The sequence below is a fragment of the Arvicanthis niloticus genome, chromosome 1 (genome assembly GCF_011762505.2).
Source record: "Arvicanthis niloticus isolate mArvNil1 chromosome 1, mArvNil1.pat.X, whole genome shotgun sequence".
Classification (NCBI taxonomy): domain Eukaryota; kingdom Metazoa; phylum Chordata; class Mammalia; order Rodentia; family Muridae; genus Arvicanthis; species Arvicanthis niloticus.
The window spans coordinates 58,289,482-58,317,299 of record NC_047658.1 but is presented as its reverse complement, the minus strand read 5'-3'; the positions used below and the strand labels follow the sequence as shown (position 1 = coordinate 58,317,299).

The following is a 27,818-nucleotide window of genomic DNA, read 5'->3' as shown; positions in this document are numbered from 1 at the left end:
CAAGGGTAGAACTTATGCCATTTTGTACTATCTAAGTGAAAGAAAATCAAGATCCAAAATGTAGTTTGTTAGACCTTCTATAAAGACACTTCTATAAAACCTTCTGTTAAGACCCAGAAATAGCTATAAAAGAGATTATGGGCAGAAAACTGTATAGACATATATATGTCTATATATGTACACACTCAATGCATTGTCTTTGAGAGCCATGAACCTGATTTTTTAAGCTCTTAGCTATGGCTTCTCTGATGTCAACCACACAGTTCATGAAATCATTTTCACAGACTGCCATGAATAGATTCCAGCAGTGGTACCCTGTAGTGGTTCTTGATAGATGTGAGCCATTATTCTGAAAATGGGAAAAATCCCACCACTGAGGAAGCAAACAGAGTTTTTTGGAGGTAAAATTACAACAGGAGTCAACAGTCTTAACTTCTGATTACACAGCTGGCCTCAAGCTTTCAGCACATGCAAACACAAATGGACGCACTTTCTGAACTTCCTCATTTCACAAATAAACAACAATTTGCAACACTTTTCCTTAAAAGCTCCATACTACAATTGAATTGAGAAATGATCCCCCCCAAAAAACATAGAACAGAAGAGTTAGCTCACAGTGAGGTGATTTCTCAGTACACAGTTTTTTTTTCCAGCATTTTGGAACTGTTTAATATAGCCCTGATTGCCTATGTCTCTAGAGCCCCTTTCTTAAAACGCAGTTGCATGCAAATAAAGCACGTTCATTTCATGCAACACAGCTCAGTTGTTGCTGATAGTTCCAAGTACCCCATTCCACAGGGTACAACTCAGTTGGAAGTCCCTAGTACAAAGAAACATGCAGAGCACAGCGATAGGAAGTTTTCACCACCAACACAACAAAGTCAAGGAGCTGCAAAGCTATAGTAGCCAGAGGAGGATTAGCTTTCCTGAATTCAGTTCAAGGAATGTCTCTTTCATTATAGTCCACTAGTTTGGCTTTGTCTTTGCTCTTGGCTATGATATATTACATTCAAAGTAACGCACATTAATTTCCTGGCTCAGTGTTCTCTCGATTGCAACCCTTCCCTCAAATCCAGTCCTAGTCCTTTGCATTTGTTTCATTAAAAAAATTGGATATTCCTAAAATACGAATTTCCTCCAATATCTTCTACTTTGCAAACTCCAGAACTGTTTAGCCAATAAATTAAAATCCAACGAAGAACTGACTGTTAGCTAAGGCTTCAGACATGCAAAGCGCACAACCCTAAGAAACAGCAGCATCTGGGACAGGAGGCTCCCATTAGTTGACATGATGATGGTATAGGTTTTACAGATTAAACACAAACAACAAACCAATGGTGGCCCGCATTGGACTTACTGGATGGGATACATAATTGAGCAAGGACCCAGACCAGGGAGCCGCCTCTTCCTCTAGCTTGCATACATTTATTTGACACCACCTCAGGCCACTCACAGTTTTCTTACCTGCTCATTGTTGCTCTCCCACCATTCCCCATACTCCCTTTGGGGGTGAAACACTCTATTTCCGACTTGTGCTGGGCCAGTCTCCTGTCTTTGTACCTGGTAAGCATGAACAAGGACAGGAGCAAACAGAAAGATGTGATTGTGTGCTTAACCTCACGGCTGAGGAAGAGCCATGACTGCAAACATGGCACTCCACACCAAAACAAGGATTTCTGCTTTTCACTGTAGTGGGAGGTGATCTGTGATATTTACTTGATGATATCAATGGTATATAGAAAAATCAGGAAAGATTGTGTTACTTTGGGATTAACTCTCATGAAATAATACACTTTACATAACAGATTAATTTATACATTTAGCACATCTGTTAGGAAATGATAATAATTCAATTCCCAGCATCTGGAAGAGATGATAATTAATCAGTAAAGATATGTTTAGTGCTTACCATGAATCAGACTCTGTACTAAAGCTTTACCTAAATTTAATCCTGCCAGCGGTCCTGTGACAGAGGCTCTGTTATGGTTATTTTCATGTTACTGAAGAAGAAATGTAAAATTGCAAAGATTAAGTAAATTGACAAAAGACAATAAGCAAGTGGTTCATCTGGATGTTGAATATAAAGTGTAAGCTTTGAGCCCAACTTTAGCCTTCCACCATCAAGCTTTTACAACTGAACTGTCAATCTTCCACCTTACTGAGGGATTACGTTTCTGAATATTTATGGACATTCTGGCAATATTAAAAGAAAATGGGCCTGTTAGGTAGAGAGATAGATGAGAGCATGTATACATATATGTACATCTCCCTATATATATCTACATATATGTTATATGTTTAAAGATATATATATATATATATATATATATATATATATATATATATATACATATGAAGTTCCTATAATCCTTAAAAGTTTGTAAGTCTTTTCTTCAGTTTTTGGTAGCCCAAAATTTGGAGTGTAGCTCAAATGCATTTTGTTACAAAACCAATCACTCTGCTTTCCAGGGGTCTACAAGCTGGTTTGTCTAAAATGAGTAATGATATCTCTTTAATATGAATCTATGGTGTGTACAAGATGAACCTTTCTAAGGGCTCTAGTGCTGGTCTAGAAGTAGATTCTTACTCACTGTTCTAAGTCTCTTAGCTAAGAGGAAAAACAGTCTGCTTTGCTTCCAAATAAGAAGAGTAAGAGTCTCTTAACTTACTCCACCAAGTTTACCAGCCAAACCAATAGAAAACAACTTCCAGTTTATCTTGCAAGGTACAATGCTTGAGAATACATACTTTTTCTCATGGGTCTTGGCATGATTCTTGTTCTTCCTCAGGCAATGAGAAAGCAAGTTTCTATGTGAAGATTTGTTAACCCTAGATGAGTCCTGTTCTCTTCAATTTCTCTTAGTGCTGTCTCATAAGTTAAAGAACATAAAACAAAATGTCATGTAATTAAGATAATTTTAACCCTAATGATTTTTCTCTTACACAGTGTTAAGACTATTTTGTATTTAAATTAAAATTGATCATTACTTCAAACTCAATAGAGGCTATGGATTAATTTATGAACCAGGTGTTAGTTCAGCATCTATCACCAATAAGTAGTGGGTTTATATGTTAGATGAAAAAAACAAAAAACCCACTCCAGATCTTGCTTTAGCAGGTACACAGAATGATGGGGGGAGAAAAAGGAGTAGGAAGGTACAAGTAACTCTATAAGAAGACCATCCAGAAGAAAGAACTTGTTTGAGGAAGAACAATATAGGGCAAAGGCAGATGGAACAATCTTTGTTTTATTAAAGAAATACCTTTAAAGAAGGTAAGCTCTGGTTAATTACTTGTCATTGGACAACACTCCATATGTCAGTATGAAATACTTGGTATTTATTTGTGAATTGGGTGATATAACCAAAATATTATTGTACAGTTCCAACTAGAATGGAATTCCTGGAGTATTGCATTTGTTGTGGCCTTTCAATTCTCACAAGGAGAACTTACCATATTTTTGAAAATCTTCTGTTAGTTTAATAGCTGGGAAATAACCAAAAGGCTTCACTAATGTTTAAAAATACCTGCATGTTTATTACTCTGTCTCCTGCCTCTGCCTCTCCTTAGGTCTTTGGCTTTACATTGCTCTTTCCATCCCCGTCCCCTCTTGGTGTCTGTCATCCATGCACACTCTATCATCTCCTCCCTCTCCCTCTCCCTATCCCTCTCCTCTCCCTCCCCTTCCCCTCCCCCTCCCCCTCTCCCTCTCCTTCTCCCTCTCTCTTTCTCGTTAGTTCTGAGACTTTTACTCTTGTTTTCATTGTCCTTTCCCTCATGTCATTATAATATGGCTGGGTAGTGTTCATTTATATAATCTTAACTATATTCTAAACAACCTATTTTATCAAAGCCTAAATGTTTCTGGTAACTTAAAGGCCAACCAATGATCTATCTATACATCTGTCCATCCATCTATTAATTTATCTATCTATCCATGAATCTATAAAGTCAGTTTCAAATAAAATTTATTAATAGGATCTATATAGACACCACCCACTCTGTCTTCTAATGTCTACAAATACATGCAGTATGTAGCCGGTATTACTTAGCAAAAGATGGGGAAAAGGTTAAAGTATTTGTCTTTAACTAGCTCAGTGTTTACCTGTCAGCCTACTCTTGGTGACAGCAGCAGCCTGAAGACCAGAATACTATGAACAGAAACCTTGTCCTGAAACTCCTGAAGTACAGAAAAGCACCTTCGAGCCTTGGTTTCCTCATCTGTAAGGCGGGAGCTAATAAAACCCTGTCTCCCACAGGGTTGGTGTGCAGCTGCATGAGGGCCTCTGGGAAGGCTCCGAGTGTTGCACATGCAGATTCCAGTTGCTTCTGTGTGAAATCCGCACCAGAGTCCCTGAGGTGCTTTGTGAGTACTGGCTTACTTACTCAACTGGGAACTCAAGAATAAGTCAGAATTAAAGTTTTAAAAATAAAAAAAAAAATAAATAAAGTCAGCCAGTCAAACATTAAACAAAACAACCAACCAAACAACTAGACAACAAACTAAGCAACCAACCAATGAAAAAACCATCTGCCCACCCATTCATCCAGAGTTTTAGAACTTCCAGGTTATTTTATATCTAATATAAGTTGAAATTAATATGGTTCAGACAGCTCCCTTTTCCCTTGTAAGGTGACTTTCTTGCCTATATATGGTACAACTTTTTAAAATTACCAAATACTAACTTAACATTTACTCATAATAACAACTTTTTAATACTCTTCATTGAAAATGTACAATTATCTCTACTTAAGTTTATTCAAAAAGTATGAAGGTGTTAAACATAACATAACCTTTGTAAAATTATAGTTTTAAACCTAATGACCTGAATTTGATCCTTGGGGCCTGCATACTAGACTGCATACTGGATTGAGAGAACCAGTTCCTAAGGTTGTCCTCTAACTCCACATGTATTCTGTACCTACATGATCTCTTTGTAATATATATGAAAACAATAGACAAACATATGTACTTTATTCTTTGACATTCTTTTAAAAAAGTGTAAGTGTGTGTGTGTGTTTTACATGCATTTTGGGTTAAAACAAAGACGTTATACATCCTAGTACTTAGACTGTTATTGAGATAAATCCCTATTCATATTGAAATGATTTTATATAAAACATTTTAAAGCTTTACTATGGATAGAACATTAATAGAGAGGAAGAATAAGTTTTAAAAAGAAATAAATAGGAATACGCTTTTCGAGAAAACATCATTTATCATTTTAAATCTATCCCATTTGTAAAGAAAATTTATGATTTCTATACTTTCTTTTCTATTTTAGAAGATAAGTGTGCCTCAACTGGGTAAGATAACATTGAAGAAAAAAGTTTTCCTTGGTTACCAAAATACAAAAATAGTCAGTTACTGAGTGAAGAACATTTGATGCACTTATGGGAGAACTCACTCAAAGTCACAAAAATTATAAAAGTCTGTGGAGTTAGTTGTTAAGATGATTTCAATGCAATGAAGTCATTGGTTAGATCCACAGTACACATATAAGGAGCATATGTAGTAGCTTATGAGTGTAATCTTAATGCTGGACAGGTGGGGTGTAGAGAAGGATGCCTTTGACTCATTGGTTATCCAGACTAGCCTAATAACCTAACATATAAGTCATAGGACTTTAGACAAGTCTAGTTTGACTTCTGGCTTACACACACACACACACACACACACACACACACACACACACACACACAATCCCACAAAAGATTTTTATATCAGTAAGTAAAAGATGATTTTAAGATTACATAGGCATAAACCTAGGAACCCAAAGTATTGATCAAAGTATATAAGGCAATAGTATACTATTTTTAACATATAGCCACTGAAGAAACATTCTCTGAATGAATAAAAGGAATTGAAAAAGTTTACTTTAGGAGATATAAACTCTCTAACAGGACTTTGTTATTATTATTTGCTTTCTTTGTTTTGTTTCATAGTGCTTGACCTTGGTGCTAGAGACCTACCCATGCTAGGACAGTATCCTACTATTGACCCTTATCCCAGCTCATTGAAATAATTTTATAGAGTTGGGTCAAGAGCTAAAGGATGAGGAAAAGGTAAAGATGTTTAAGGAAAGAAATTAATTGTGTAGAGTTTTGAAATAAAATAATTGTAAGTGGAAAAAAAAAAGGTAGAGAATATTTTTCTACTTGATAATTACCTTACCCTTTCCAAATCTTTGCTCAAAGATCAGTACACTCTGCTACATCCACCTCATTCAAAAGAACAAGCCTCATTTTTAAACTTTCTGTTACTACTCTCTGCTTTTCCCAGTAGTTATACAATACAAATACTGTTTGAATTTGTTCTTTATTCTACTGTCTACTTTTCTCAGTAGTACCTGTAACAACAAACTCTTAGAAGGCATGGGCTTTGGCTATTTTTAATTACTGCTTGCTTCTCTATGCTTCTTACATTGCTAAGCTCATCATTTATAGGTGATAATGTTTGTTAATCGATGACCTTGATAAATGCATGAGTAACAGAAAAACTAAATTATGGAGATATATTTATATCTCAAAAAAGGGAAGCTTATTACATTCATGTTAAGTGTTCTCAGACTAATCAATGAAGTAAGAGTAATTATCAATGATAGTAAAGTGAATGAGATTGTAATCATGTCAGTGAAAAGATGAAATAACTAATTTGGACAGTGTTACTGTCCATATGTTTATAACCCCTCAAAAGTCGATGGCATCTTAATCTATAGCACAAGAGTGCTGTGCTGGCTCTCTCACAAATGGGATTCATTCCCATAAAGCAGAGGCTGTAGAAGACTCCCATCTTGCCTCCACCAGGTGAGGACTCACAGCAAAGAAATTCTAAAAATTCAAACTAATGATTATTTTAAACTCCTCACCTATCTATTATTTAGATAGGTAAAATTTTGTTCAAAGAATAAAATTTATTAGATTTAATAGTACTTTCAAAGAACTACAGCCCTGAATCACCAAAGAATAATATAACAGAAATTTTAAAACACCTTTCTTTCTTTTCTTTTTTAAACTGGCTGTTATAATCCAAGATGCATCATTTATATTGAACAATTTTTTCTTTCAACGGTGAGCATGGATTTTGGAAGTTTTTTCAGGAGTTGGAAAGGGACAGTGAGAGATAGATATGATCAAAATACATTGTATATATGTATGCTATTTTCAAAGATTATATAAAGAAACATGGTTGACCTCCACCAGATATCAGATGTGAGAAGTGTTTGATTTTTTCAGCTCCCAGACTGTGAGAAATAAATCTTGTTCAAAAACCACTCAGTTGCTGTGTTATTAATAGTCTGTACAAACTAAGACCAGCAAGTAGTTAATGGACTATGCACAGAAACAGAAAAAAAGAGACAGATGTATAATGAATCGCCAAAACCAAAAATTCATATAGAGTATTCTTTTTCCCTTCAGAGCCATCCTAACTTTGGATCCAGTCTTTCATGAGATAAATTGTGACATCCTGTACATTTGCTTAGCAACTGCAATCTTATACACAAGGTTTCCTGCACTATATAATTCCTTCTGAAAGCCTTTCCCCATCCTTTAAACCAAAGCTTGTGGCTAAAAAAGCCTCTGATTCTATCTTTGTATCCAGAGGTTCACAGGTGGTGAGTCTTAGAAGTGGGCTAGGAACAGTGTTTCATATCCAAATCACAGGACCTTTACTAACATCTAACTCTTCCCCTATTTTATGCTGAAAACAACTTATTTAAATAGTCTAATAATGCATTTGAGACCAGGGAAAGGTCATACATGAAGGCTACAGTGTGGGCTTAATAGATCTAGGCTTTGAGGACAGTATAAACTTATTTTTTTTCAAAGGTCAAATTTGACTACATAATGGGCAAGTAAAGAAAAAAGCCACTGTTCAGGTTTCTTCAACACACAAACGAAATGCCATTTCATCCCCTGGAGTTCACCTAGGCTGAAAAAGCACAGAAATTTACAGTTTTCAAAATAGGCATTGGTACGAAAGAACTGATGATAAGCCAGTGTGTGACACAGCACTGCATCACATACAGGGAGGAGGTATGCAAGTCTCTAAATGCTCCAAATTATTTCCAGGAGTGCCCAAGGAGAGTTCAAGCCAAACTTCCAAGGAAAATTGATGAAAACTTACAGATAAAGATGGGCAAAATAGCATTAACCATCTCCAGTTTAGAAGGAGTAAGGTTAAGTTTAAAAAGCTGTCACAAGTATGTCATTGCAGAGTAACTTTCTGGCCCTTACGCTTGTGAAAATACACATTAGAATAGCTTACCAAATATTTCATAAACTGTAGATTCCATACTCAGTCATAGAAAGTGGAATATGGAGAAAGTTAGAAGAGAAAATGAGGGGAGGATATGATCAGATTTCATTGTATAAATGTATTAAATTCTCAAGAATAAACAAATTAAAAATAAAACAAAAATGAATATATAAATTCTGACATATAGAAAATAAAACCAAACCAAATAAAACAAAAAAACCTTTTTGCTCAGGTATGAAACACTGACTTGATTCATTCAAAGATTCAGTTTAGAAATAAAGAAAGACCATGATGAAAAGTCTCATAAAAGAACATCAGAGGTGCTGATGTCCTGGAACTCCAGCTGGATCCAGTGAAGACACAGTGTCAGAGGCTTATCAATTTATTCTTCCCCCAACCCCTCTTCTAATATCTCAACACCCATAATCAGCTTGAAGAAGTTAATGAAGAGTCGGCGCCCCTATTCCCTGGGCTTGAGGACTGAGGTGGTTAATATTGGGCTGTCTTTCTAGGGAAAGTAGTGGTTTTGGTGGAACAGGGAGGATTAGCTAGGATTTATTGCATAGCCATAACTTACTGGTAGAAATATGTATAATTGTTATTAAGATGAAGTTGTAATTTCTTAAATGCTACAAAATTTACTTTGATTTCAAATTTAAGGTTTTTATTGGTACAAACTTCTTAAAAATATAAAAGTGAGATGAATGTTGTTACTATCAGGCATTGTGCCTGTATAACACATTTAGCAATACAAGGCTTAGACCCAGTCCTTCTTTAACATTTTTAACTTATTTGAGATGGTTAGATGGTGAGTTAAGGGCCTATAGCAAATTCATGGCTTTGAGTTTATTGTTAGGGAGTTTTCTATATTTTCTTTAGAAATAGCTGAGAGGAGTTAACAGATAACAGCCCAGATTGCCTTACATGGATAGTTGGTTTTCAAAACATCAGAAATCCACAGAATTGACGTTACAAACATTTCTGTATTAATGTTCATTTTGATTAGAGACCTCTTTGCTCCTGACAGCTTTCTGTCTTGGATTCCAAGAAGAAATTGAGCATCATTGGAGTTATTCCAATTGTGGTGAGACAGCCACTAGGCAAGAATTGCCTCTTTCCATCTACAAACAAAATACTGTCCAGAAAAGGACACACTTGCAGAATAGTCGACTGATTATATCTGCCAAGACAGAGTAATCAGCCCTTAATAATTCTGTATCACTAGGTCTGTCAGATGATCCTGGGCCAGAAGGCTGAAGATCGAATGCTCCAACATTCTGTAGCATAGGGACTGTCCAGGTGTTCAATGGTCTCTACAAATTGGCTATGTTTTAGAAGCTATGCTTTGTGCGTCCCATAATCTCAGTTAACTCAGTCATTCTGGATTTCTGATGGGGTTTGAAAACTTATAGTCTCATAGCCAATTTTTGCTATTTCCTTTGAGAGAAAACATTTGAGAGGATGGTTTTCAGCTGACATTCATTCTAAAGCCAAGAAAAAAAAGCCAGGTTCAGAACTAAGTCTTTTATTTAGGAGAGATGACAGAGGTTCTGCTTAGTCAAGAAAATGATGGACTGGGTATTAGGTCTATCTTGCACCTTACTGACATAAATTAGTATAGTTATGCTCTAACTGTATTTTGAGAGAAAAGTTTTATTTTAACAGGAAGAGTGATATGTAGGAGGAGCTAAGGTGGGAGGAGTACAGAGAGGAGGAGTAAGGAGAGGAGGAGAAGGAGAGGAGGAGCTAGGTGATGAGAGAGAAAGACGTGGGGGGGGGGGGAGCAGACATGGAGGCAGATATTCACATGTTTCTGCCAGTCAAAGATAGTTGATATATCTAGATTGGGTATTAGGTTACACTTCTGATTGATATTGAGCATTACCAAACTTATAAAGCCTTTGGTTGACATTAAAAAAATTGTATAAAAGCAAAAAGGAGAAGGAGGTATGGGATAGGGGTTTTCTAGGGAGGGGAAATGGGGAAAGGGGATGGCATCTGAAATGTAAATAAAATATCCAATAAAAAATAAAATATAAAAAAAATTAAAAAAATATCAGAGGTGAACATAAACTTTGAAAATATTCAAGAAGCTGTCAAGGAATACAGTATTCTCAGTTCTGTAAAAAAAAAAATTAAAACAAATGCAGGAAGAAGTATTCAGCTGTTGAATAATGCAACTAAGCAATCAAATATAAAGAATAGATTTTGTTGACTCAATAACTCTAGTCAATGGAATTTGTTATTAGAAAATAATTCAATAGATGTATATAAGGTGTCTTCACTAACATTTTTTTAAATGTTTTTATAAAAGTCCTCTCCCCTCAAAACCCTAAACAAGAGCAAACAAAACACTGGAGAATAGTTCAACAAACTACAACACAAAATATTACAGAAATGTATTAACTTTTATATTTTCCATTTAGCTTTGAGAGAATTCCCAAAGGACATTGTTTATTCGCACTTACAAAAAACCATCTTGAGTCATTGCCTATTCATGGTGGACTTTCCTTCAATATTGCCATTTGTCCCACCATCAAGAGAAGTCTTGAAGACATGGATTTAGAAGTTATTCCTAAGATGCCTTAGAAGCATACATCATATTTATGTAGGAAAACATTTCAGTCCATAGGTAAATGTTAAGTAGAGGGTGAAGCACCACAAGTATAGGGCCAACCTCAAGAAACATTTCTGAAAAGTATTAATTAAATGTTATATGCATTTTTGGATTTATCCCAGATCTGAGGGATTTTCAGGAAATTTTATTATTCTAATAGAGTTGAGTTGCTTCCCAATGGGATTTTATCCTTATATTTTATATATAATTAAACAGGCAGGCCTGGGAGTAAGGAGAATCTGGGGTTATAATGAGAAGATGAGTTACTATTTATTATGCACCTACAAGACAACACTCTATTCTAAAGACATACCCAAATATTCTGAATTAATCATTATAGTGTTATTGACTAGTTACTAGTCTTGTTTCTGTTTTATCAGTAAGAAAGTCCTAAAATATTGGAAAACGAAGTAATTTGTTCAAGGTCACCAGATAGTACCAATAATATATATTTCATCCAACTCAAATACTAGCTACAAATATTACTAGCATCATAGTTTTGGTTTTAAATAGCTCATGGGATACAGGTGAGTATATTAAGCTTTCAAAACAGTGTCATTATTTCTTTTAGATTGTCTTGTATTGTGCTTGTGCCTCAGTTCTGTCCTCAATTTTCTTTTCTCTCTTAGGTTTTACAAAGCATTTTATTTCAACCAAGGTGAGGAAGGGGTAGGAGAAGGAGATTGGAGTATTTTGGGTCCATATATGTGTGTGTGGTATAAGGACCACAGGAAGGAGAGTCAGGCTTACTGTTGCTATAGTTGCTGAAACCTGGAAAGGAAGTTATAGAGAGGAAGAATGTACCCATGAAACTCAGTGGTACTCAGAAAAAAGGACTAAAGACATAAGACTGGGACTAGGCATCCATACTCCACTTCTTTCTATTCTTTTTCACATTACTGGGGCTGATGCTGCGATGTAAAGTGAGTAAATAAATACATCATTAATTTAAAAAGAAAGTCATTTTAATTAAGGGAATTAGATTAATCAGATTTTTTTTGGTTTTAGGATGATATTTTATCATTTATGGTGATGTCCTTCATTTGTAACAGATGGATTTTCTCAGCTTGCCCTCTTTAAGTGAAAATCTGTCACTATAAATGAAACAATATATTTGGTGGAAAGAAGAGTTTTACTTTTACAATGGGAGAAAGTCAAGGAAGCATTCACTAATGATTCTTGATTCCTTACAGTTATGTGTCTGGTGTTGAGCTAGGAACTAGTTGTGTGGTTATTTTAAAATACAGTAGTGTATTATGGATGAATGTGACTAACATGTAGAAGTATATACATATTCTTTGGTACCTATGAGAGATTTTTTTCCCCAGACTTTTTGTAAATAATAACATTTCCAGATATACCCCTTATGAATAATGTGGTATTCATAAAAGCAAAAGAAATAAAAAAAATTCCCCAAACCAATCAACTAAATAACCAAACCCATACACATATCTCCTTCAAATTGACTTACGGAGGCTGTTGGGCACTTTTTAAAAATTGCTAGTTAATTTGAGAGTGTTCACCCCACTATGAGCAGTGCTATCCCTAGGCATATGGGGGTGATCCCTATAGAAAGGTAATTGAACATGAGTCTGAGAGCAAAGCTCCTGCTCTGCTGAAGTTCCTGCTCTGTCAGAGTTCCTGCCTTGAATTCCATCAATGATACACTGTAATCTGTAAAATAATCCTTCATTTCGCAGACTGCTTTCAGTTGAGTTGTTTATCACAGCAATAGAAAGCAAATTGGAATAGCCACTTATTTGTATGATTTTGAACAGTATATGTAATTTCATTTCTTCTTTGAAGAATGGGAGTAAAGCTACTTCTCTCACAAGATTGGCATTTTGCAGAGATTTGAGCATTTAATCTTGAAAAACGCACTGTGGGTTGAGTTCTATATGATTGTGATCCTATAGATATAAGAAAAAGTGGTGCAATAACTTGCTTAATGTTGGATGAGTAGAGAAGACAAAGTCAGATACACATTTGGGTTGATGAACTGTCAAGATTGTGTTCTAGAATATTAGATTAAAGAAAAGAACTGTACTGAAGTGATAACTAAAAGAAAACAAAAGAGAAAAACTATCAAAAACTTAACAGGGGAAGCCAATGACTCAAAAGAGAAGGAGGAAGAAAATGAGGCCAGCTAGTATTCTAGGAGCTTCACAGTTAACATTATTCACATGCGAACAACAACTCACAGAGCTAGTAAGTGTTGATGTTGGAATTTATACTAGGTGCTGCTGATCACATAACAAACTTAGATGCATGTTGTACACCTTCTGTAATAGATGCCAGATTTGGAGTTGAGTGAAGAAAATACACTTTATAGCCTCTGTACTCAAGGAAGCCAGAGTATAGTTGAGATAGCAAAGAAGCCCAACATAGATGAACAATTAGATAACACTGAGTTTATGAGTAAAATACAGTTTTGTAAATTCCAACAAGTCAGAGACATCATTCTATCTCAGTGTCTACAATAATCACATTCTGCTGGGGTTCCAATTATTTTCCCCCTGGATAAAAGAGTAAGTGAGTAAGAAATGAAACAGTGGTAGATAATTTCAGAATGGGGCTAGCAAAAACTAAAGGGGATTGAACAAAAAGAAAAAAATATCACAATTAGGACTGGCACATCCGCTTACCGTTCATCGTTTTTGTTCCATCCCTGTCCCTTCTGGTACGATTCCTTTCTTTTTACTTTCGGTACACTTTCCGTTATTCTCACAAGTGCTTATAGCTAACACAAGTCTTTGCTGATGTTGTTGCTTATGTCTTTGAGTCTACTCTAAGGAAAGGCATTGACTGGGGGAAAGACAGTATTTTATTCATTTTTCTTTCTGAACTTTAATAGAATCCAGGGCTTTGTTCATTATAAAGGTGTCTTCTAACACTCAGCTACATTCCTAGCGCTATAGTTTAAAAAATATCATCTAACCTCGACAGACAGTATTGTGAATAATATTCTCCAGCAAATGATATTTACTTGTTATTATTGTCTGGGTAACAGGATTCAATAAGCAGAGGACCTTGCTGTCCTCTGATAAGTATCTAGCCATTTCCTCTGCAAGTCTATTTATTTTTGATGTGTGGTCACGAATTTACAATTTCTTCCCCTTTAGATTACTGAACTTTTAAAATTCATTGAGCCTCCCATGGTTTTTTTCTCTATAAATGTGTGTACTGCTCTCACTTGTCTCCAAAGGGGACGAGCCCTCTCTCACATACTTTGGACATTTCTAATTCCATGGGGCTCTGCTGCCCTCTAAGGGGCCTGTTAATCACATACCTGTCAGCAACAGTCTATGCACAGTTGGTGTTGTCTCTTGGTGTAGGTATGTCACGTCCATGAGAAGGCTGCTAAGCTCTAAGATCTTTTGTCTATTCCTGTACTGACCAGTTTAGAAATCTGCAATGGCTGTGTAGTATAATGTGTGTAGGAACATGAGACCTGCATAAACAAGCAAGTGAGTGTGTTTATGAAATCCAGACTCACATGTTCACAGTGTAGTTGATGCCACAATAGTCTTTGTTTATGAGAATCTCATCATCATAAAAGTAACTTGAAGATTCTATTAAACTTTATGATATTGAATTCAAGATCTGAACATTGAAGATGGATGAATGAATGCCATTTGAACTTCTGTCTGGTTCTTGGGAAATTGAGAGATTGTACTTAAAATAATTTGCTATAACATTGTGCTTCCTTATTTTCTTTACCTGCCTGTTTTCATATTGAACGAAGCTCTTTGCTATTTATCTTGATTTCTGTGTGACAGGAACTGCTGACAACTATTTCATATTTGAAACCTTTTTTCCCTTTTATGATATAACATCATTCAAGTCTCTAGGGGATCAGATAATACTAACTCCTCCTCATTATTTCAGTATCCACAGTCCCTGTTCTTTGTTCTACCAAACTATATTTCAAACCCAAATTCTCTGGCCTGTACATCATTTTTTTTTTTCAGAAAAAATTTAGGATGGTCTAATTAGATATCTCTAAGCATAACTTTTGAAATTTCCCAACCAATTCCATCTTTTTCTAAATGTGTTTACTTGTTTACATTACCAAAGGAAAACAAGTATTTAATTTATCCTTTTCTTTTTTTTTGGTCATGCTACCTACAGTGTAAACTTCTTCAATAGACAATTGATAATTACAATTTATACCAGGTCCTTTTTCTCAAATCATCTGGAGTATGATTTAGTTAAGGGATGAAGATAAAGGTGAAACAGCTCAAAGAATATGAGAGACAGTTATGAATTAAAACTGGATCAATTGTCATAAAGGATACAGTTTTAGAATGTAGACTTCTGAGTCTGTTTCCACTGGTGTAAATGGTTTTCAATGATAGCACATAGTACTTTGAAGGAGCTTGATGAGAATTAGTTCTTGTGTGTGTGTGTTGGGTAAGGAGATGCATGTGGAGGTTGATATTCAGTGTCTTTATCAAACATTTCTCATCTCCCCTTTTTTTTTCTTTTGAGGCAGGGTCTCCCTTAAAACATGGAGATCACTCATTGAGTAGACTGATTAGCCAATGTCTCTCTAGTACTGGGGTTATATGTGTATGCTGCCACACTCGGTTTTTTCCATGGGTGATGAGGTCTTAATTTAGGTCCTTTTGCTTGTGTGGCAAGCACTTTATCGGTGGTGTCATCTCCCTAGCCTCTGTTCCTTTCTTCTTGTACCAGTCACCAGGTTCAGCACCGTGATTAACATCTAACAGAATATAAGAACTGCAGAGTGCTTTGTGCATGAGTGGGGGGGGGGGCTAAGAAGCATGCCTTAGAAAATGAAACTGAAAAAGGATAGCTGGATGACTAAAGAAAGACAGAGAACTTTATGCAGAAACCTAGGAACAGGTATTGTCAATTTCCCCTTGTTTATCTTTTTATCTGCATTAGAGAAATGGACCTTGAGGGAGACAGAATTGCTGACTCACAGAATTATTCCTGAAACGTATTTTTCTGTCCTATTAAGTTTTATGTTATGAGTTATGACTGCATGGGCCAGACATGTCATATCTATGGCACTTCCTAGATGGACTAATAAAAGAAATAAAGAAATAACAAAAAGTGAAAGAAAGGATAAAAGGAAGGAAGAAAGAAACCTAAATATCTATGTAATTTTCATGTTTGTTTGTTTCTTTCTTTTTTTTAATGGTTACTCTGTGTAATCCCAGCTCTCCTGGAACTCACTCTGTAGACCAGGCTGGCCCAAAACTCAGAGATCTATCTACCTGCTTCTGCCTCCCAGTGCTGGGATAAAAGGCATGTGCCACCATGCCCAGCCTGAAAACAAATATTCCAAAAGATGTATGGGTACAAACAAACAAACAAAATCTCTTTCAGTTTTACCTTATCACCTATTAAATTTCCATCAATTACTGAAAAATATTTTAATCAAATTCAGATGGTAATGAATGAGACCAATAATATCTCAAAAACATTAAAATTCACTGTAATCATAGGATTCAGGAACATTGATTCATTATATAAAGGGAATGTTTTATATGCAATCCATCAAGATCAGTCAGACATTATATCCCCACAGAGATAGTTCAGCTTACACAGAGCCGAACATTTCAAGTAATTATTTAAAAGCTTTTTTCATTCCAAAGCAAAATACTTTAAATATGTTGTCTATAAGAATAACTTACCAGATTTAAGTCTTTGTATTTCCTTTTACAGATCCAGGGGCAGATGGAAATATGTTTACATGGTGTATTAGGATTATATGGTGTGTAGTGAGTGGTACACAAGAATGTGGGAAAAAGGGATGATAGAGGATGATGAGGAAGGATATACTGAAAAGAAATTTTACATATGTATGAAATTGTGAAATTATAAATATTAACTAATTAACTAAAAAGAAAACTGACTTATTCTTTTGAAAGATGAGCTACTGTTGAGTTCAGATTCCCCACTCAGATTTATTTACTGAGATATTAGATAAGTGAATCTCTGCTGGTCACTGAACACAAATTTCTAAAAGCAGACACTTTGTAGTTGCTTGTGATGGAGAGTAGAAAGAAAATGCCTATAAGAAACTTAAATTTTAATATGGTAGGGAAACATGTATTACAGTGCAAGTCACCCCAATCTTAACATTTGGCATGTATTGCATTATCATAATATACTTAGCGAACGTGCAAAAATTATGTGCATTCTTTAAATACAGGGTCTTCCTACACTGTATAAGCATGTCTTGAACTTTTAAGATCTAGAAATCTTCTTGCTGTGGCCTTCTGTGTACTGACACTAGTACATACGGTTTTGTTGTGCTCGACAACTAAAAGAAAAAAAAATTGAACATACAAACAATACAACAAAATCTTATGAATTATACATGAAGAGATTTAAAAGGTCATAAATATATTATTTAAAAATGATTTTAATATTTGGATTATGAATTGGAGGGTGAGGTTATGTTTTTTAGATTTAAAAATAAAGATAAAAAGTAGGCATTGGTAGAGGCAGATAAGATATTCTATGCACAGGCACAAGTATAGAAAAGAAAGAGATGGTTATGGCTGTGTATATCTCTGCAACTATGGCAATTTGATCCTGTCAGATGATATATGCTTGGGTTCCTTGACACAAGACTACTCTTGGGACATTGGGGCTTGGTAAGGCAATACAGAACATGTGAGCAGTTATGACAGGATGTTTTGAGGACACAGTCCTTGGTAATATCAGTGAGAATACAGCAGAGGAGATGAAACAAGTGTGATAAGTGACTGCCTGGATTTGATGGGTCAGGGGAATTGAAATGTCAAAGATGATACAAGTTTGAGAAATTAGCTTCAAGTTGCAGCTTTTATTTGGAGAAGGTATATGAGAAATAAACTCAGTTATAAGGTCTAGAAAAGAAGTTGTGTTTTATTTCTGGGCCAAAATATTTTCTTCTGTTGATATACCTTATGCATAAAAACGATTCACATGGTCAAGGCATTTGAAAAGTTGACTTAAATATTTGCATGAAAGGTATACATAAGAAATTGCTTTGATTTACAATTCTAATAGATCATTTTGAAAATACACCTTCTGGAGTCTTATACTTTAAAATATACATTTATTTATTTTAAAATGATTTATGAATACAGTCCATTAAGTTCATTTATTGTTGTCTATATATGTACGTGCTTAGGGACTGATCACTTGGGATTGAATATCCTATAAAAGGGATTGTCCCTAGAAAAGAGGAAAGCCTGATTCTCTTTAGCAACCATTAATTGCATAATTAAACAGAGGTAATAATCTTGAGATGGGACCTAGGGGAATATGGAGTTGGAAAGGTGGAGAGGGCTGCAAAGAAGTGATATGTTACATATGTATAAAATTCTCAAAAGCATCTAAATAAAAACTGTTAAATTGTGTGTATTATGTGTGCGAGTGTCCATGTATGAGTATGTGCAGGTAAGTGTAGGTGCCTCCAGAGGCCATGGAGTTGAAGTTACATGCAGTGGTGAACTACCTTACATGAGTGCTAGAAACTGAACTCCGTTTCCCTGGGAGACCAGTGTGTAATCTTAACCACTAAGCTGTTTCTCTAGCACCTGGAGTCCCACATATTTTAAGAGACAATGTTTCAAATAGTGTCCATTGGTGAAAATTAAACACAAGTAAATTATTAAAAAGGGGGTGAAACCACATGCTTAATTTGTCCTCAGGAAAAAAAGTCTGCCATTTCTACTAGTTCTTTTTAAGTTGGTGCTGTCTGCAGAAAATTTAACTCATCCTTCTGTTGTGTGGTTGCTTCCATAACCAAATTAGGCCACTTTTGGTCATGAGCTGGGTTGTAATGCAGAGAAGAAAGAGAGGAGGAAAGAAGAGTTATTAACAAAAGCAGAGGAAACAATAAATAATTCTGCAGTTGGTCAAAGTGGTCAAAGGAGGTCATACTCAGCTAAACCTAATTATTCCTGATAACCTCCCAGATACCACTCTTGATACCAGTCTGCCATTGATTTCTGTAATGACTTCATTATCCTTATTCACACAACTTTAGTGTTTTAATTTCTGGTAGCCTTGGCTAAGAACTACAGATTCAAGTTGGTTGAATATGAGCTCAAGGTTGAATACTTTAAGCTATATGATCTTAGTCAGTTTACCTATATCCAGCCCATACACCTCCATTCTCCTTCTATAGACTGAGCATGTTTAAACTTTTGTCTAGAATATCTTAGAGACTGAATTTGAATACAGCCATAGTTGTAGGAACTGCCAAATGGAATTCTCCATCTTCCCTTTCAATTAATAACTCGTAGCTGATTTTATATATTTATATTTAGCACATCAGTATAAAATATTGCATATTATTTTCTATGAAGAATAAAGACAGTCTGATTTTTGCTCCCCTTGGAAGTGATGTGATGCAAACATATCTCAGTAGGTTTATTTCTTCCTAGTGCAAGCCTCAGAAAGAGCCTTAGGTTTTTGCTGACATGTTAGAGCTAAAACTCTCAACTCCATTATAAGAATTTAAAAGCTAGTTTATCCATTTACCATTTTAACCAACTTACTCTTAAATCTCACTAATTAGAGGCCATCATAGCACAATGCTCATTTTCTTCTGAGGTTGTAGAAGTTATATTGAAGAGGGTGTATGCATTATCACCAGTTAATGAAAAGATATTAAATAACAGTTCAATTTTTAGGAACAAACACTTGAAGTATGACCCATCAAATTTGAATGAAATTTCTAGCATCAAAAATGATAATTTGGAAGCCATTTAGACTATACTGTCTGCTGATGGTTAAGATTGAGATTAATATTTTTAAGTGGTTTTCATGGAAATAATGTTGACTTTTTCCAGCTATAAAATATTTCTACAGGTATGGAAATGTCATGCCCATGATGATGCCAATAAGTAAAATTTTCGTGTATCCATTAGAAAGTGTGTCCATTCTTCAGTTAGTGCATATCTGGGAACTAACACATCCACTATTATTACTGTTTGTGAGGAAAATTATAATATCAAACTCCGTACGAGCCATGCTGACAGTCTTCTACCAAGGCTACACATAGTTGTGCCCAATAGCTTGAACATACATACTTTCTCATGGGAGTTGCCCAGAGAATCTGCCACTAGTGGCCTGGAAAGGAACAGATGGACTGAGGACTGGGAGATTGGGTAGGAGGGCAGGTTGTGGGAGGGAGGAGAGAAGGAGGGGAGAGAGTTTATAAACAGTTGACACATAAGGTCTGCTGCTTCATTGGAATCACTAAGGATGGTCAGAAATGCCCTGGAGTTTAAAAGCTGTCTGTTCCTCTCAGCCTGCAACTCCCTTTATGTCTGGCACTATTCTCCCTGGAGATGCAGTCACAAAGCAGTGTCTGCACAGTGAATACAATTAAAGGAAAGCCTCTGGAAATGTCCAAGGGAAATTAGATAACGTGCTTTGATGCAGGGATTTGGGGTTTGAAGGTGAAAGAAGACAGGAAAGATATCAGAAGCCTGTGTCTGCTTTGCTCTGGTTTGTATTAGCATTCTGCCAATGTACCTTTGAAAAGTTCTCCACTGAAGTCTGTTTGCTCAGTGTTTCTCAAGTGTTATCAGTTATTTCACATGCTTTACATTAAAGGAAATCTTAACGTTAGATTGCTCTTGAACAAGAATGTTGAGTCATCTTTTTCTTTTACATTTTATTAATCAATGAAAGGAAAACAACTACTTACTTGTTGTTAGGATTAGAACGATTGGATCTCTTTACAGCCATGGAACATACAGTCTCTGTTCATTGAGCAGTAAAGCTTACTTTTGACCTAGTCCATTATAACCCCCGGCCCTGTATCCAGTGGACAGAGATTTCCTGGTAGACATATCCATGATTCTCTCTGCTTCTTTTAGTGCCCTTTTCTGTAATGTAATGATTGCATTTTTCTTTGTAGAATGCACTGACTAGCATGACTGACTCTCATCAGTAGAACAAGTTGGTCTTGCTCTTTACACTTTCTGTCCAAAACTCCACAGAGCTACAGAGTAAAAGTGGTAGGACACAGCAAAGGGCAGTGTTAAGGTGGAAAATGTGGAATTATTTCCATCAGTTAGGTCCTTGATCATATGTCTGTGGGAACATCTTTGTGATTAGTAATAGATGTGAGAAGAACAAGCCCACTGTGTGTGACATGACCTCTGGGCAGGTGATCCTGGGTTCTCTAAGAAAACAAGATGAACAAGCCATGGGAAGCAAGACAGTGAGCAGAACTCCTTTATGGTCTCTGCAACAGCTCCTACCTCCAGGTCCCTGCCCTGCTTGAGTTCCTGCACTCATTGCTTTTGATGATGAACTGTTTGTTTTATGAAACTGTGAGTGAAATAAAGTCTTGTCTCTCCAAATTGCCTTTGGTCATGGTGTTTCATCACAGTAGTCGCAGCCCTATGACACAGTGTGAACAGCTAGCCTCCCTCTATCTGCCATTCCACCCCTGCTTGCTGATGTGTCTTCTGGACTATAATGAATTGTATTCCCTGACCTGTAAACCAAAATAGACCATTTCTCCATGATGTCACTTTTTGCCAGATAAATATCAGGAAAAAACACAGATTGCTTCAGATTTAATTTTTATGGAAATAAACATTAACCATTCAGAGATTCTAACCAGATTTTATCCTCATAGCTTTACACATTCCCCCTAATGAATCATACACTTCAATTTAGTACTGATTTATTTGGAACTGAATATAGGATGACAACTAGTATCTGAAATTGGACAGTGAAGCAGGGCAATATGCTCCTATATTAGAGAGTAGAGATAAATGGTTTTTATTCATCCTAAGACACAGAAAAACTTCTCTGAAGGGCAGAGTAGAAAATACACTTAAAATTTCAACAAACATCAAGCCTTTCAAAACAAGTGTCATTATCTTATCCTCAGGTGGGCAGGTCATGACCTTGGGTATAGTGATTGTAAAACCAAAGTTCTAATAGAGAACTAATGATGAGAAGAATTATCTTCTTGATAAATTCTTCTGACAGCTTATTAGTCATGCTACTGTAGAAAGACCATGAAATTTAGATTCAATTTCCTTGAGTTTGAATCTCTTTCTTGCAAGATCACATAACTTCTGTATGTTCTAACTTCTTCACATTTAAGGCAGTTAATAATAACAACATGTATTTTTGTTCATGGCTTTTAAAGGGTAGCTATAAATTGATTTTTGTTTGTTTGTAGGGTAGGTGGGCCATGTCACCAGATGAGCATGAAAATGGTGACGTGGAACATACTTGAACTCCAGGAATCTCAGAGATTTGAGATGGCAGGAGGAGGGATGTTCCTCCCCTACCTCCATACCTGCTCTATGCATGTGACCATGACCCTCAAGTAAGGTGACCACAGGCAGTCAGTCATATAGCACAGCACCTTGAACTCCTCTCCATGCTAATGAGATATCTCAATAGCCTCAGTCTTCAATGACCTTCACTTCCTAGACATTCTAATATATTTCTGAAAAATTATACAATTCCTGATTCACCCTGAATAAAGCATATGCATCCAAATTCACCCTCAAATGTGAACAAGCTAACATTGTCTCAGAGAACTGCTTCATTGAAGATCACCATGGAAGTCCTGTCTGGCTATGGGAGGCCATAAGAGCACTAACCCACTCACAAACCTTTGACCCCAAATTTGTCCTGTTGAAAAGAAATGCAGGAACAAAGATGGAGCAGAGACTGAGGGAATGGCCAACTAATACCCAGCCCAACTTGAGACCTATCCTAATGGGCAAGCACCAATCCGTGATATTATTAATGACACTCTGTTATGTTTGCAGACAGGAACCTAGTATACCTGTTCTCTATGAATTTCTACTCAGCAGCTCACTGAAACAGTTACAGATAACCACAGTCAAACATTGTACAGAGGTCAGGGAGACACATGAAACAGTTGTGGGAAGGATTAAAGGCATTGTAGGGAAAACCAATAGAGTCAACAACCTTCACCACTGACAGCTTTCAGAGACTTAGCCACCAACCAAAGGGCATAAACAAGATGGATAGTGTCCTCTAGCACATATATAGCAGATGTGCAGTTCTGTCTTCATGTGGGTCCCAAACAAAGGGAGCAAGTCTATCTGAAAAGCTGTTGCCTATATGTGGAATTAATTCCACAACAGGGATGCCATGTCTGGCCTCAGTGGGAGAGGATGTACCTAACCCTGAAGAGACTTGATGTGCCAGTGTGGGGGGATACCCAGGGGTTCCCACTCTCTCAGAGGTGAAGGAGAGGGGTGATGGGAGGAGGAACTCTGTGAGGGGTGGACTTGGATGTAATCAAATTAAATTAAGTAATAACAAAGATTGCCATAAGAAAGGCCTTCACCTAAATGAGCCTGAACACTAAGGCTCCCAAAGTTCTTCTCCCGTCTCTCTGGCACTCAGCACTTGTTCCAAAGAAAACCAAGATCCTGTTTGTCCTGGACCTCATACTCCCCTTCTGGCCTGGCATACAGCAACACTCTGAAGCCCCAAAGGGAGAGTGGACCCAGTCCCAGACTTTGCCTTGTCCTCCCTGAGCCAGTGTATCAGCAGCACCTGGACACCACCAGAGGAGAGACAGAACAAATGTTCTGTTATTCCTTATTTATCTTGTTTTGTGTAAGACAGTGTTTCTTTATGTAGCACTGGTTATACTGAAGCTCACTATGTGGACCAGGCTGTCCTCAAACAAATAGAGATCTGAATGTATGAAGGGCTTTATAGACTCTCAAAACAGAGACAACTGCACAAATGAGTCAATAGGGAGGGGAATAGAAACAAATAAACAAAAACACGGCTCATGGTTCAAGTAATAAAGACGCACCAGAATGTGAGGGAGTAGTCATCTGTGGTGGGATCCCACACAGCTAAGATTATTGTTTGTGTTTATGAAGGCAGACAGATTTCTGAGATTAAGGTCTATCTACAGAGCAAGTTCCAGGATAAGTGAGCTTGGGCAGTGAAAATGTTGGAAAACAGAATGCTATCTCACATAACAATAGGCTCTATGTATAGATTTGACAACCACAAGCACTGTGCCCAGCAAACCACATAGTACTTGCTATGTTAAAAAATGTACTAATTTATATAAAAAATATTTCTAAGTTAGTCTAATAACCAAGGGGCTAAGGACATACAAGCTGATTCATGGGATAATCAAAATGGAAACAGGTAAATGATTGAATTGATATACAAATAAAAGACTAAGCTTTTGTTTACAAGAACAGAGCTATCTAGAAATCTAGCACAGCTCTTTTAGAATTTTGTCTAGCAGGTTTTCTGATTTTGGTTGGAAACACATGAGCTACTTAGAGAGCTCTTTAGAAGACTGTCTCAAACAGAAGACAGAGCAATCACCTTGCATCCCATCACTGACTAAGAGTTATTCCTTCCTTCACTTCCAAATACTCTTTCCTCAGAACCTTCCCCCAAGCTGAGGCTGGTGCTTGGCAGACATCTACTTGCCTCTAACTTCCAAATGTCAGGATAAAAGGCTTATGCTACCATACCTGGTTATGTAATTACTCTTAATCTAGTACCTTCAGCATCACCTCAGAGTTCATTATATATACAGAATTTCTTGTCCAAACTTGTACTAATAAGGTTTTTGTTGCTGTGATAAACATTATAATAAAAAGCAACTTGAGAAAGAAAGGGTTTATTTGACTTATAGGTCATAGCTCATTGTGGGATGGTGGGCTGTGAGAGGCAGCTGGTCGAGTATGCCTTGAACACTGGAGAGCCTCCAGGGATGTAAGGAGTTCAGCCTTGTTCCTGGGACCTGGTTCCGTTCACATAGCTACAGCCCCTTCCACAGAGAGGTTTGTAGCCATCTGTCACCCCCATAGCACAGGTAGACTGTGTGACTACAGGCTGCAGAGCCTCAAGACATCTCCACATTCATGAGATACCTAAAGGCCAGAGGGCACAGCTAATTAAGCATTCCTTCCCAGACCTTCCTGCTTGCAAAAGGTATTTAAACTCAGGCAGACACTGAGAATTCAGAGTATAGCTTCATCCATTTTCCACTAAGATAATAAACATTTTAAGACCATGGACTACCTCTCCTCTTTGGGGACCGCTGTGGGGAACTGTGGAGAAGGTCTTCAACTACAGAGCTGCAGCTTAATCTCCTGCCTACAACCGACCTCTCTATGTTCCAGCCCTGGAGACCCAGCCAAGACCCAGCCAAGCAAGTCTTGACTAAGAGTCTCATTCCCCTATGGAGCTCTGGGGAGTGTGGGGGGGTAAGGGGGGGTTCTGGCCAGTTGACACTGCATGGAGATGCAAACCTGAGAGCTGTTTTTGTTTTTTCTTGACAAGTATAGTTATTGAATATTTGATGAATGAAATTATGGATAGGACATTGGGGGAGTATGAGGACTTCTGAGAAAACATCAAAGAAGACTGTTTTTCTTGTCCACCTCAGGTAGAGTCTAAAAACAAGAAGATAAAGAACAGGTCAGGTAAGACAAACAAAGCCGTCTGAGGGGAAAGGAGCAGCTCATAGAGGATACCATACCAAGAGCTGAAAACACTTGTGATTGTCTTACAGTACCCAGGGGAAAAGCCCTGGATACAATGTGTAGAACCTGTCTGAATCAAATGTATGGATTCTTATTTGAACTGTCCATTTTTAGAGTTTCTTTTTCTCACAAAGCTTACTTTTACCCATTCTTGTTTAACACAGATTTCTAACTCAGCACTCCATTATACCACTCGATTTATCTGTATCTAGTTCTATGTCCTTCAAGAGATTAAGATAAGCCCAAAGATGGTTTCCTTGTCTCTCTGTTTCCTTGGTTTTGTTTGCTTTGATCTTTGTGTCTTCAGGATGTGAAAGGATGATGTCTATGGAGCATGTTTTTAAGAGAACTGTAATTTTTGAGGTGTCTTACATTTTAAGGCCAAAGTGTTACTAGATAAAATGTGGACAATGAGGCCAACAGAATAAATACATTTTCTTTACTGTGCTGGAAATAAATTTTTACTTTAAAAAAATTTCCAAGCTGAGAAAAAGTTTGGTTCAGCTGAAGTCCTTAGCACATACTAAGTCATTTTGTGTTCATGTGTATATAAATGTCCTGTAGAGGTGCTGTCTGGATTTTGGAAAACTTTCTTTCTTTCTTTCTTTCTTTCTTTCTTTCTTTCTTTCTTTCTTTCTTTCTTTCTTTCTTTCTTGTTTTAAACAACTGGTTTCATTATGAATCCTCATATGTGAATGCTGTGTGTTGTATGAGCCTTGGGAGCTGCTGCCTAAGAGACTTATGATCCATCTATCCCATATGCATGCTCTGTTGAGGACTGCTGACATTGAGGATAATATAAATGTATTCAAAAAAGCCATGAATAGATGTAAAAAGATGGTGCATATACACTAAACAACTGATAGATGTCTATAGGACACAGCACAGAGCTTGAAAATGTTCTGGTCTCAGTAAAGATACATGAATAAGTTAATAAAAGATGCTTAGAATGTGTGCTAAATGTAAAAAAAAATGCTCTAAAAGTCCAGATGGGGAAAGCTATGTGACATGATTTAATCTGATTGGATTTCTTTAAGGAATCTTTGCCTTGGGAAATAAATAGAATCCATGGAGACAAAAGCCACAAAAATTTAAAAGAGCAAGAAATAACACTCACATCACTCTGCACAGAATAATAGTGCCTTAATGACGTCTAAGTCTAATTGAAATCACCCAAGCTCTGACAAGATTTGGAGTCTTGGAATTCCAGGCATGTTTTAATTTGGTCAATAGATATGCACAAAATAGTAGTTGGTTTAGTAGATAGCCAAAGTGTGGCCTCATAACAATGTTAATCAAAACAATGTTAATTAGTTAATTAAAACAAAAGTGGAAAGTAATAGTTTCTAAAATTAAGTCAGCAGCAACAATATTAATCATACTACAACTCGGCCACAATCCCTAGGGAGTGTTTTTCTTTTCTACTAATTTAGCCATGAAAGGCTTAACTGAATTTTAGAAACCCAACACCATGTGCCTAGAAATTCACAATCTTATAGACCCAGAACTAAAGCATATGAGGTTTAATGATTTATTTAGATCAAAAGTAGTTTTGCATTCATTTGTCAATTTGTGGCTGAAGTGAAGGTCTTAAACAGAAGCCTGGCATTCTCTCCTTGACAATGATTTGCTGCTGTACCATGTCACATGTGAAATTAGTGTCTAGAACCCAAATGTTAATCACAGGGAACTCTATACATTGAAGGCATAAATAGCATGTTTCTATTAAAAACAGCTGTAGTGACTCATTCCATTTAAATAAGAGTCTCTCTTTGCTATTTATGTGAGCTGAATGACTGTTTCTGGGCCCTTTCCTTTGTGCTCTAGTGCAAGCAAGCTTCACTTGCCAGAAAACTACTGGATAATTTAGAATGAGCTGTGCTTCTTCCTGAGGAGCTCAGAGAGCTCAAAGTCATTCTCATTCCACAACCAAAGGCAGAAGTTGGCCCATATTGGCTCCTTCTCACTAACAATGAGCCACCCTTCAGACACCTTATGCATGCTTTCCATTTAGGCTGCCATGATGTTTTCCACAACGAACCATTTGAAACATCATGTATTCATGACATTAAGTGGGTGTTTAAAGATCTAAATGTAACTTTAAAACTGTATAATAATTTTTTTTACTTTTAAAAAAAATTCCCAAGCTGAGAATTTTGGACATGGGCACTTTTGGTTCATCTGCTGTCTGTGTATGGACTGAATCACTTTGTGTGCATGTGTATTTGCAAGGCTGTTTGGATGTGCTGTCTAGGTTTTGTCAAATCATTCTTTTGTCTTATAAAACAACAGGTTTCATACTGAGTGAATTCCTTATGGATTCACCTGTGAATGCTGTGTGCTTTACTCATACACACCCTGTTTCCTTCACTTGACCCTCCCTTCCCCTTTCACTGCTTTCCTGGAACAGCTCTACCTTATCTTT

General features: G+C 36.7%; 1 protein-coding gene across 3 annotated transcripts in view; it reads right to left on the bottom strand.

Annotated features, from left to right (window-relative positions):
• Grm5 (glutamate metabotropic receptor 5) overlaps positions 1-27,818 on the bottom strand; it is a 483,575-nt gene that overhangs the window by 17,138 nt on the left and 438,619 nt on the right. For 2 of the 3 annotated variants that reach the window (XM_076937502.1, XM_076937509.1), the window contains exon 9: positions 1,465-1,560. The exons of the other annotated variant lie outside the window; for it this stretch is intronic. In XM_076937502.1, coding sequence (XP_076793617.1) covers positions 1,465-1,560 — 96 coding nt within the window. The remainder of the gene's footprint in view (positions 1-1,464; positions 1,561-27,818) is intronic. 3 annotated transcript variants of the gene reach the window in all.